This window comes from Bos javanicus, chromosome 16, assembly GCF_032452875.1.
Source record: "Bos javanicus breed banteng chromosome 16, ARS-OSU_banteng_1.0, whole genome shotgun sequence".
In the NCBI taxonomy this organism is placed as follows: Eukaryota; Metazoa; Chordata; class Mammalia; order Artiodactyla; family Bovidae; genus Bos; species Bos javanicus.
Window position 1 is genome coordinate 67,691,253 of NC_083883.1, and position 12,695 is coordinate 67,703,947.

General features: G+C 40.2%; 1 protein-coding gene across 3 annotated transcripts in view; it reads left to right on the forward strand.

Moving 5' to 3' along the window:
* Window positions 1-12,695, forward strand: part of HMCN1 (hemicentin 1) — a 539,309-nt gene that overhangs the window by 260,425 nt on the left and 266,189 nt on the right. For all 3 annotated transcript variants that reach the window (XM_061383493.1, XM_061383492.1, XM_061383494.1), the window contains exon 15: window positions 1,635-1,793. In XM_061383493.1, coding sequence (XP_061239477.1) covers window positions 1,635-1,793 — 159 coding nt within the window. The remainder of the gene's footprint in view (window positions 1-1,634; window positions 1,794-12,695) is intronic.

Here is a 12,695-nt window from a genome sequence, read left to right on the forward strand (position 1 = left end):
ATTAGGATTGACATATATGTACTACTATTAATATGTGTATATATTAGTAAAATCGGTAACTAATAACCTTCTGTATAGCACAGGGAGCCTTTTTCAATACTCTGTAATGACCTTTATGGGAAAGGAATTTGAAAAAGAGTGGCTGTGTGTGTATGTGTAACTGATTCACTTTGCTGTACAGCAGAAACTAACACAACATTGTAAATCAGTTGTACTCCAATAAAAATTAGTTTAAAAAGCTAAGGGAGTTACTTCTGCAGTCTTCAGTCCCAAGACACATGGCTAAGCCAGTAAATGGCATTTTGGAGAATACTTCTTCAGACTTGACATCTGGCATGCTGTGAAACCCTAAGAGCAATGGCCTTTAAACCTCCTGGAAATTTTTTAGGATCCCCACAAAAAGTTTTACATCGCCCTTTACAAAAAAGAAGCAAAAGAGGTAGGAACACTAAGCTGTCATGTAAACATCAGTAAGTGTTTGTCGCTTACTTGTGCCCAGCTCTTTGCAATCCCATGGATTGTAGCCTGTCAGGCTCCTCTGTCCCTGAAATTCTCCAGGCAAGAATACTGGGGTGGGTTGCTGTTCCCTTCTCCTGAAGATCTTGCCGACCCAGGGATCAAACCCGGGTCTCCAGTACTAGGTATTTTTTTTTATACTTGTCATCCGGTTAATTTCATTCTTAGGTAAGGAGAAACCCTGGAGGAAAGGAAGCCTAAGGATAGGCTGACTCAGCTTACAGATTTGTTGAGGCATTGCCTGCCTTCAAATAGAAATGGTTCTCAGAGGATCTGAGGTGTTGCAGGGATAGGCAACCCAGACATAAGTCATCTTTCTTGGGTTATTCTACCCTCACACTGAGGTCAAACTCATTATCTGGTTGCATTCTCCACTCATTTATTCCCTACCTGCTTCTTCCCCAAACCCTGTAACTCTGACTTAAAAAACTTTGATGTATAATACAGATTTAGTAGAGGTATCCTGGGAGATTAATATAATAACAGTCCTCTCCAGGAGTTCTCCATCCATTCTTTTTCTTTCAACAAGCTCCTTCCTATGCTCTCTAGCCAGCTGTGGTTCCTTAGCCATTCTTAGAATCCCCTCAAGCAGCTTAAACCTCTCACAGGACAAAACCTGACTGAGAACATTAAGCAAACCAGAAACCTCGGCATTTAACCAAACTAAGAACACCCATAGTCTCCAAAGTATTTCCTGGGTAATTGAAATTCATCCTGTTACAAAGATGGTAGAAATTTTGTTTCCATCTTCATCTTCCTTTTCTATTTTCACAGCTGCAGTGATAGCTTCCACTCTTTCTTAATCTCCCAACATAGCTTCAAAGAGTTTGTTCTCATTTAGGCACACATACAGTAGGAAATATATGCACATAATTCATTTAGAGCCTGATTTTTTGGTTATAGGTTTGCCTGTGGAATTATATAGTCCTAAATCAGCTCATTACCAAGAAACATTTCCTTCATTCATTGCATAAGCATTGTTTAAGTGTCTATGTTGTGCCAGACACTTGGATTTAAAAACTTTACCATCAGTTTTTTTCAGAAGTTTTGCCGTCAGATCAATAGCAAACTATTGAAACCCTCAACTGTGTATCATTCTCCCCGTCATTCTTACTTAGGGGATCTTGAGCTGAAGCCCTCAACATTCCTCATTATTGACCCTCTCTTGGGACTTTTGAAGATTCAAGAAACTCAAGATTTGGATGCTGGTGATTATACGTGTGTTGCTGTCAATGATGCTGGAAGAGCAACTGGCAGGATAACTCTGGATGTTGGCTGTAAGTAAGCATCCTGGCTCTGATAGACAAGTTTGTTTTGAAATTGACCTGGAATTTTGTCATGCTCACAGCTTTGAAACAGTTAGTGGAAATATTTGTCAGAATGGCAAAATTAGAGTTAGCATTTCATATTATTAATGTAATGTAGTTAACATTTACCAAGTTTTTTTTTCCTATTTACCAAGCACTGTACTAAGAACAGTGTGTATATATATGTGTGTGTGTGTGTCTATGTATATATATATATATGTATGCATTATATCATTAAACCCTACTAAGTTTTTTTTCTGTTTACCATGCACTATGCTAAGAACACCCCACTCCAGTACTTCTACCTGGAGAATCCCATGGGCAGAGGAGCCTGGTGGGCTGCAGTCCATGGGGTCGCTAGGAGCTGGACACGGCTGAGCGACTTCCCTTTCACTTTTCACTTTCATGCATTGGAGAAGGAAATGGCAACCCACTCCAGTGTTCTTGCCTGGAGAATCCCAGGGACGGGGGAGCCTGGTGGGCTGCCGTCTATGGGGTCACACAGAGTTGGACATGACTGAAGTGACTTAGCAGCAGCAGCAGCATGCTAAGAACAGTGAATATATATATGTGTGTGTGTGTGTATGCATTATATCATTAAACCCTTCTAACAATCTTAAGAGGAATATACTATAATTTTCCCCACTACAAAGGTAAGGAAATGGAAACTTAAAAATGTCTAAGCAAATTGACCAGCTCAAGAGCTATGGAGGGACGGCCTGGTTGTTTGAACCCAGGTTGTTTGATTTCAGAGACTATAAGCTTCAGTGTCTCTCATCTGTTTGCCAAACATTTTCCAATCAGGAGTCATCCATTTGGACAGCAAATTCCTAAGTATTAACATCTGAAGGCCGAAAATTAGACTTTGGCTTTCGATCATGATTTGGAAATGTTGATGACAGAAAAGGTAGCAGATTGTCCTCTTCCTTCTTTTTTTTTTTTAAATTCACTAGCAGTGACTCCTTTGTGTATAAGAACAAAGCATGAACTACAAATAAACATCAGTCACAATGGGAATGATACAGCATGCGCATGACAACTTCAGTCGAATTCCTCAAGGAGTTTGGTCCTCCCTTCTTCGTCTCTCCATCTCATGCTTCTTGAAAAATAAAATTACACAGTTATGGTTAACACATGAAATAAAGCAGAGCTTGTTTCATACGAGAAAGAACCCAGCAGCTTAATTTTAACAGATAAGTCATATGGTTGCATCACTTAAATTTATAAAATATGATTTATGCATGATGATTTTCAAGCCAAAACTTTTTTTTTTAAAGGTTAAGAACTATAAAGAAAGTGCATTTTTTATTTTGAATAAAGTAACACAGAACATTTTAGTTCTACCGTCTTAGTTCTTTAAATGAAAATCATGTCCCTCTAAGCTTAGTATTTTGTTTTGTATAAACTAAATGTTTTCCCTCTTGGGATCTTTTATGATCCCCATGCCCTTGGGCTTTCTGGTGAACACTCTTCATTCTTGGTGATTATGCCCTTTGGGTAGAATCAACAAAGCTGAATATGGTCACAAAGATCACTGTAGAATCTGTCTGGGGCACAGCAAGATGTGTTTGAACCATGACTAAACCCTGTGGTTACTGAGAGAAGTGCTTTGGAAATAAGATTGGAATCTCGGGGTGTAAGGTCTCTAAATCTATCAGCAGAGTGTAAGATACAAGAAATGCTTTTAGAAATACTGGGTTGGCCAACCCATCTACCAGTGTTCAGAAAAACTCAAATGAACTTTTTGGCCAACCTAATATAAGGCCCAAATGAAGGGGGTGATCAGATACAGAATTCTTGTTTTTTAGAAATATACAAAGTACAGAGTTTGACTTCTCAACATTTTCTAGTTTTGCTTTTCCCTCTTCCCTGCATGTATATTTTTTTGTTAACCCAACATTCTTTTAGAGTCATCTAGCTCTCAGTTCAGTTCAGTTCAGTTCAGTCGCTTAGTCGTGTCTGACTCTTTGCGACCCCATGAATCACAGCACGCCAGGCCTCCCTGTCCATCACCAACTCCTGGAGTTCACTCAGACTCTCGTCCATTGAGTCAGTGATGCCATCCAGCCATCTCATCCTCTGTCTTCCCCTTCTCCTCCTGCCCCCAATCCCTCCCAGCATCAGAGTCTTTTCCAATGAGTCAACTCTTCGCACGAGGTGGCCAACGTACTGGAATTTCAGCTTTAGCATCATTCCTTCCAAAGAAATCCCAGGGCTGTTCTCCTTCAGAATGGACTGGTTGGATCTCCTTGCAGTCTAGCTCTAGAGGAGTGAAATAGCTTGGCGAAAAGGGAATGATATCCTCAACCCCTCCAAGATTGTAGAAAATCTCCAGAGAAAAGGGAGTGACACCCTCAACCTTCCAAGATTGTAGAAAACCTAAACACCTTAACATGCTTACTTGGTGCCTTCTTAATTTTTTTAGCTTCTGGACTTGCCAAGTTTCTCTTCTGATGAGCAAAAAGCAATATAAAAGTTAGAGCTGTCTGTGCTGGAGTGACTTGGAGTAGATTAGGAAACATCCTAATAAATATTTTATAACCTAGACATCAATCTGCCTCTTTGTCTTCAGTCCATCTCTAATTAGTGCCCTCAGGTCTCTTGCCCTCTTGTATTTACACCCCCTCAGACAGGCTATAATCTGGAATCATCTTCACATCCTTTCCTATAACCATGGTGCTCACACACCAGTGGGAAGGATCACCTAAACCTTGGACTGTGATAAATTAACAAAATCCTTCCTCAGCTCTTGACTCAGAGCTCAGTCCTCCCGTATGTCTGTGTGTAACTTTCTCTCCCATTCCCTACGGACAGTTCAAAGCTGAGAACTTTTTCAAGTTTCTTCCTAATCTCCACCACCTTTTCTCTCAGCTGTGGCTTTCCCTTCCGCCTCAGAGATAGAAGTGAGACATTTTGGCAGTCAGTCCCTTTGCCTCCTACCTCTGTGTCTATAGACTAATCCTCACCTCCTTCTCTCTCCTCTCCAAGATTGTGAAAGAAATGAAGATGGGGAAAAGTTGATAAGATGGTAATATATGGATCAAAGGACTAAAGGTCATTAACAGCAAACAGATTCTGAAAGACTTACCTCAATAAGTCTTTAATTGGTACTTAACAAGTACCAACCATTGTGTGAAGCATCTCACATACATTATTTTGTTTCATAATAACTATGAAGTCTGCACGATGAGTATCTCTATTATGAGCTCAAAGAGGTTAGGTAAATTATCCAACATCATACTGCTAATAAATGATAGACCTAAGAGGACTCAGCCCTTTCATCTGTTATATTCATCTGTTACGAGACCACAGGCAAGTTGTTGTTCAGTCACCCAGTCGTGTCTGACTCTGCGACCCCACGGACTGCAGCATGCCGGGCCTCCCTGTCCATCACCGACTCCTGGAGTTTACTCAAACTCATGTCCATTGAGTCAGTGATGCCATCCAACCATCTCATCCTCTGCCTTCTCCTGCCTTCAATCTTTCCCAGCATTAGGGTCTTTTCAAATGAGTCAGTTCTTCGCATCAAGTGGCCAAAGTATTGGAGTTTCAGCTTCAGCATCAGTCCTTCCAATGAATATTTAGGACTGATTTCTTTTAGGATGGACTGGGTGGATCTCCTTGCAGTCCAAGGGACTCTCAAGAGTCTTCTCCAACACCACAGTTCAAAAGCATCAATTCTTCTGTGCTCATCTTTCTTTATAGTCCAACTCTCACATCCATACATGACTACTGGAAAAACCATAGCCTTGACTAGACGGACCTTTGTTGGCAAAGTAATGTTTCTGTTTTTTAATATGCTGTCTACATTGGTTGTAACTTTTCTTCCACAGAGTAAACATCTTTTAATTTCATGGCTACAGTTACTATCTGCAGTGATTTTGGAGCCCAAAAAATAAAGTCTGCCACTGTTTCCACTGTTTCCCCATCCATTTGCCATGAAATGATGGGACCAGATGCCATGATCTAAGTTTTCTGAAAGAAAAATAGATGGCTGTCCCTCACTGTCTTCCAAAATTTGCCCAAGTTCATGTCCATTGCATTGGGGATGCCATCCAGCCATCTCATCCTCTGAAGCCCTCTTTTCCTTCTGTCCTCAATCTTTCCCAGCATCAGGGACTCTTCCAGTGAATCGTCTGTTCTCATCAATGACCAAAATACAGGAGATCCACTTCAGCATCAGTCATTCCAGTGAATATTCAGGGTTGATCTCCCTTAAGATTGACTGGTTTAGCAAATAGTTATAGTGAAATTAAAAAACTGTTTTGAGTTTAGAAAACTGTGGTCTGGGCATGAAATTTGATGAAAAGGAGGAATTGCTGGAGAGCTGAAGGTCTCGAAGTTGGTAGCTGGTTGACATGGGCCTCAGAGGAACATGATTACTAATTTGGAGCAGAGAGGTAGAAATTTGAAATGGCCTTAAAATAAAAGGATGTAAGAAAAAAAGTTATATATAGTTATATATTTATCCCTTGTTCCTTGATCTGGATTTTTTTTCTCTTCACTCATATTCAAAATCTTCACTCTCAGTGACCTTTTCTAAAACAATGGCTTCCTTAATTTTATTCCAGTAATTTTCCTGATGGAGCTACTTACATAAACTCTATTGTTTGCTTACTGTAACCTTGATCATTGTTAGCAGTTGCCAAATAACTTAATATTACATCACCATTCATAATTTTGGCATGCCTTAACTATTTCCCTATTCACTGTTAGTATTCTGATCATTGTATTAATAGCTCACAGAGTTTGATTAGACCTTTTCTGGCTACCTAAAAGTACTGTTGCATATCCTAGCAAATAGGTGATGTAACTGCCACACACTATGCATGTCACAGTTGTGATGGTTCTGATTACTACAAGTAGGTTTAAAAGCAACCTTCCCACCCTCCCCCCCAAAAAAAGCCAAGTTTTACCCAGAATTTATATAGAGGTTAAGAGAATGGGCTGTAAAAAATGACTGGGTTTTCTGCCTAGCTTTTACTAGTACCTACTTGACAGGTTGGACTTCTCACATGACTCCGTGGTAAAGAATTCACCTGAGAAGCAGGAGATGTGTGTTCAGTCCCTGGGTCAGGAAGATCCCCTGGAGATGGAAATGGTAACCCACTCTAGTTTTTGTGCCTGGGAAATCTCATGAACAGAGGAGCCTGCTGGGCTATAGTCCATGGGGTTGCAAAAGGAGTCAGACATGACTGAGCAACTAACCAACCTACCAACCAACAACTTGATAGGTTGGCTGTAAAGATGAAATGAGGTATTGTAGCCCATGCATTGGGTTGGCCAAGAAGTTCATTCGGATTTAAATTTCTTGGCCAACCCAATACATTCAGTATGTGAGCAGTTACTGTTTTTCCTCAAAGCTGCTTAATGGGACGTGTATCAGATAGGTGAATATTTACTTTACAACCTGAGTGGTAGTTTTGATTCTCCAAGTCTTGAAAAATAATACAAAAAAAGCATTAAAAATAGTGGTATAGCATTTAAGATTAAGCATTGTGCTTTTAATATGATAGTGTTTCAACTTGATTTTTGAAAAGAGGGCTTGAGATAATTTAAGTGCTACTTTTAGTAGTGCATAAAATTATTCCTTTGAGTTCCAGAACTATTGGGCATAAATTTAAGTAGATTATGACTTAAGAAGAAAAACTTGCTTTTATCCATATCATGTAACTAGCTGGACTTTCAGATTGTTTTTGTGGGTCTGTTACTTCACATAAACAATGCTAGATCAAAAAATAATCATAAAAAGTCTGTTTCATGTTATTTTTGAGTTCTATCTTCTTGTGAGTCTCCATTTTCCTATTTCTCATTATCATGACTTTAAGTTGTGGGCATTTCAGGTCAGGGCTCAGGGAATGTTACCAGTGCTTTTCATCCTTTTTCAAAAGGATGTCATTTGGAAGAGAAAAGGATTGGCTACATCAAACAAAAAGCTGGCCTGGCAGTGACTCTATTTGCAGGATTCCACACCACAGAGGGTGACTTAGACTGTGGTTTCATGTTTTGTGGTTTGGTAGAACCAAAACAGGGTGTTCAGCCATTTTAGAAAAAAAATTCTCAGTTGGACTGCTGCTAAGTCACTTCAGTCGTGTCCGACTCTGTGAGACCCCATGGATGGCAGCCCACCAGGCTCCCCCGTCCCTGGGATTCTCCAGGCAAGAACACTGGAGTGGGTTGCCATTTCCTTCTCCAACGCATGAAAGTGAAAAGTGAGAGTGAAATCGCTCAGTCGTGTCCGACCCTCAGTGACCCCATGGACTGCAGCCTACCAGGTTCCTCCGTCCATGGGATTTTCTAGGCAAGAGTACTGGAGTGGGGTGCCATTGCCTTCTCCATCAGTTGGACTAATGTAATGCAAAAGTTGCCATAGTCGGGAGAGATTTAATTATCACTGAAGGAACTAGAATAACTATAGAATAGGTTTTAGATCATGATGGTGAATCTGTTTGTAAGTTTTATATTTTCGAAATAATACGTTCATACAACCACATCCACCTGTAAGTAACACCAAAGCTGTACTGAGCATTAACCCCGTGCGATCAAGGTGCTTGCACATAAATATTTAGGGGATCACAGAGGACCCAGCATAATAAATCTATTAGACTATATGCAGAAGCCAGGGACTTCCCTGGCAGATCAGTGGCTAAGACTTCACTTCCAGTGCAGAAAGTGAGGGTTCGACCCCTGACTGGGAGTTAAGATCCCACATGCCTCGGGGCCCAAAATCCAAAACATAAAACAGAAACAGTATATATTGGGGGCAGGAGGAAAAGGGGACGACAGAGGATGAGGATGGCTGGATGGCATCACTGACTCGATGGACGTGAGTCTGAGTGAACTCTGGGAGTTGGTGATGGACAGAGAAGCCTGGCGTGCTGCAATTCGTGGGGTCGCAAAGAGTCAGACACGACTGAGCAACTGAACTGAAATGACTGATAATGATTCTTTCTTTTACGAACATGAGATAGGATATGTTATTATCTCTCTTTTGGGAAATTTAGACTGGGGGAGGTAAAATAATTTTTCAAGTTTATATACTAAGAAGTAGTGAAGCTGCGATTTGATACCACCTGAAAGTGAAATGAAGTGAAGTCGCTCAGTCGTGTCCGACTCTTTGCGACCCCGTGGACTGTAGCCCACCAGGCTCCTCTGTCCATGGGATTCTCCAGGCAAGAATACTGGAGTGGGTTGCCATTTCCTTCTCCCTGGATCTTCCTGACCCAGGGATCAAACCCCAGTCACCCACATTGCAGGCAGATGCTTTACCCTCTGAGCCACCAGGGAAGCCACCTGGTGGGCTGTCATTTCCCTAAGCTGCTTCTCTAATCTACTAGCTCCTCTGTGTTTGTTGCTCAGTCGTTCCCACTCTCTGTAACCCCATGGGCTGGGGCCCGCCAGGCTCCTCCATCCATGGGATTCTCAAGGCAAGAATACTGGAGTGGGTTTCCATTTCCTTCTATTTTTTGTTTGTTTGTTTTTAACTAAATTAAATTCTTCTTCCTTTCCCTCTGATTTTGCTAACCTATTTACCATCCACCCAGCATAATTCACTTGGAGTCTGAGTTGGCCACACTCAGAAGCAGGAAGTTCTTAAAAGGCCTCTTGAGCTGCTTCATACTGAGGTTCACTTGTCATTGACGCTGTCTTGGCTGCTCATCTAGTGCCTGGTACTCTCGTTTTCCTTGTTTTCTGGTACTAGGACGTTTATTCCCTGACCTTGTGCTTGTCTCGTGCCTCACCCTGTTCCCAAAGCTTCTTCACCACAGGTGACTTCTCTCAGCTCAATTGAGTTTTATGGGGCACAGCTTGAGCTTCACTTATCCTTTTAAAATCTGGTTTGTTCTTGACTTTCTTGTCTGAAAAGTCTCATTCGTCTCCATTTTCACTGATGACTGTGTTCTGTTATGTCACTAATCTTGGTTTCCTCCCAAAGAGTTGATTAGTCCCAGGCTTCTGCATATCTTTTGCTTTTCTGGAGCTTATTTTCGGTCCCATCTCTAGACTCACCTGTTCACTCTGAACCTAGCATATTTTGTGACATTTATACATCTCTTTTTCAGAAAAGCAACTAGCTCTAGAATAAATGACTAATCTCACTCCAGATAAAAGTAAGGCCTTACATAACTAGGAAAAGCAAACAGTGAGCTGCTTTCTAAACTATTTTTAAGTGCATTTAATTTACCTATTGTTTTTTATTAGTCAAATTCCCATATAGAGGTAAGAGAAATCTGAATAGATACACAACTTCTTTTTAGAAACACATTACTCAATAGTAGTGTTAAATTTTATTTTATGTAGTTTCAATAAACACATGGCAGGACTTATGACATTGCCGTGTTTTTTCAAAATTCAAGTTCAAATGTACTCGAACAATGTTTTCAGCTTGTACAGCTAATGCGCACACACACACATGCTAGGTTATTGTTGTTTTAATACTGATTTCGTCATTCACAGATATCTAGCAGTCATGTATAATGCACAGAGTGCCATGTTAGTTGCTATAGAAGATAAAAACATGGTTGCAAATATAAATTCTCTGCAGAAAGTCAAATGTGTAGTCTAGTAAGAGACTGAATGGAGCCATTGCCATGCGAGTGATATAGAGTGAGTTCTCTGAAACCTCAGAGAGGGAAAAAAATCATATCCATTTAGGATGGTAAGACAGGTGATTGAGGAAGGGCCTTTTGAACTGCATTCAAGAACCCTTAGTATTTCAATAGCCAGAGAACAACTTCATACATTGCATTTGAAAGGAGTAGTCTTGGCACAGGTGCTGATTTGAGAAAGGTCAGTCTTTGCCTGGAGTAAATTCTGATTGTCCAGAGAATAAGATTTGTATAGAGAACTAATGGAAAATAGGGCTACAAAGTTAACCTGGGCTAAGGGACCTCCTTTAATAAAGCACTAATGCTACCTGGGAGACAAGTGTACACCCAAGTCCCAGAATTACCATTTAGAAGGAGAGAAGTGATCTTCACACCTATTTTTACCAGGTGGAAAACAGCTTGAATTTGGGCATTTATAAGAACCCATAGAAAAGACTGGCTGACAAAATGATAAGGAACTGTGACTCTGGAGTCAGATCAGTCTGATTTTCAATACTAGTTCCATTGTTCAGCTCCATGTGACACTTAGCAAATTAACCATCTCTGTTTCAGCTTCTATAAAATTGGGATAATAACAGTATCTGCCTCATAGGGATATCATGAAGATCAAATGAGATAATTAATGAAGAGGACTTAACCAAGTCTCTGGCTCTATATGCTATAGTTGTTGCAATTCATAACCAATGTTTAATCTTGACATTATTAAGGAGACCTTCTTAGGGTACTTCCTCTATATTGAACAGGCTTCATCTTACCTCTAAAAGTATCTTATATGTTTCTCCTTGCCTGATGCCTCACACATCATTACTCATAAGTTCTGTGGGATATACTGAGAGCCATCTATTCAGGCTTGCTGACAGCATCCTCCCTATCTTGCATTCCTGTGTTTTCCAAGGTAGGTCTGTTAACCTCTCATTTTCCCTTCTGGCTTCTGTGGTTACCTAAATTATGTAGATAACTGTGAATTTCTTATCTGTAATTTTATAATTTCTGAATCATTTCTTAACTCTAAGATTAATCACTCCCTAGGCTCCATTTATCAAAAGCTACCCTGTAAATTTAAATTACTGATTTTTAAGCTTCAATTTCTTTAACTCAAAAATACAAAAAAAAAAATATAAAAGATATTGAGAAGCAAGAATGTGATATATACCAATAATATAATTGAAGATTAAATTCTGTCTGCTTGTTAGATAGTGGTCTATTAAAGAATAAACCCTGATATGAATTGATTTATTTAAAAATTCCACAAAAAGAAGTAAGTTTTGGAAATTGTCTAAAGTATTTCTTTACAAAGCAGACTTATTTATTAGAAAATTTAAAGTTTTGAGGAGTGTGGCATAAACTAAAAGGCAAATTCCAGAAATGAAAGATTCTCTTTAGTTAAGGAAATCCTGATTTAAATTGTCATTGCTTCTATCATATCACATTAAGGCAATAGTTGGACTTCCTTATGCCTCTATTCATTTATTAAGAAAATGTGTTTTTAATAGCAGACAAGAATATTTAAAACAGATATTTATAGTAGTATATGAACAATAAGTTGATTCAAATTCAATCTGTTGTTTGTTTATTAAATTCAGTTCAGTTTAGTCGTTCATTTGTGTCCAACTCTTTGCGACCCCATGGACTGCAGCACGCCAGGCTTCCCTGTCCATCACTAACTCCCGGAGCTTGCTCAAACTCATGTCCATTGAGTCAATGATGCCATCCAACCATCTCCTCCTCTGTTGTCCCTGTCTCCTCCCTCCTTCGATCTTTCCCACCATTGGTGCCGGGGTCCAGCCCCAGCTGATCCAGGGTATTCGAAGGAGAGACGGCCTAGGCGACTATTTATATGCTAATTAGAGATATAAAGAATAATAGAGTGAGGATAGCTCAGTAGGAAAATTCAGTGGAGAAAAGAGGCTGAGTAGCTTGGTTTACGCGGGAGACCAATAAAACTTCAAGACAAGAAGTTTGCACCACTTACGTAGGCCTCAGGCGCCCTCTCGAATAGCGGAAGGTGCCTCACCCTAGACACCTTCTCGAGTGGGTCTTAGAAGCCCAGGCATAATTAGTAAGCATGGTGGGTTCCGCGCTCCAGATGGAGACTTCAGCCAGAATGTGAAAAGAATGACATGGGGAGACCAAGCGCTGGTGAGCAAGGCCCATAGCTTTATTTTTAACAGGGGCTTTTATACCCTAAGTTACACATAGAGGATAATAGGGGATGCAAAGTCAGCAGTCTTTGATTCTTATCAAAAACCAGGGTTTCTTTCCT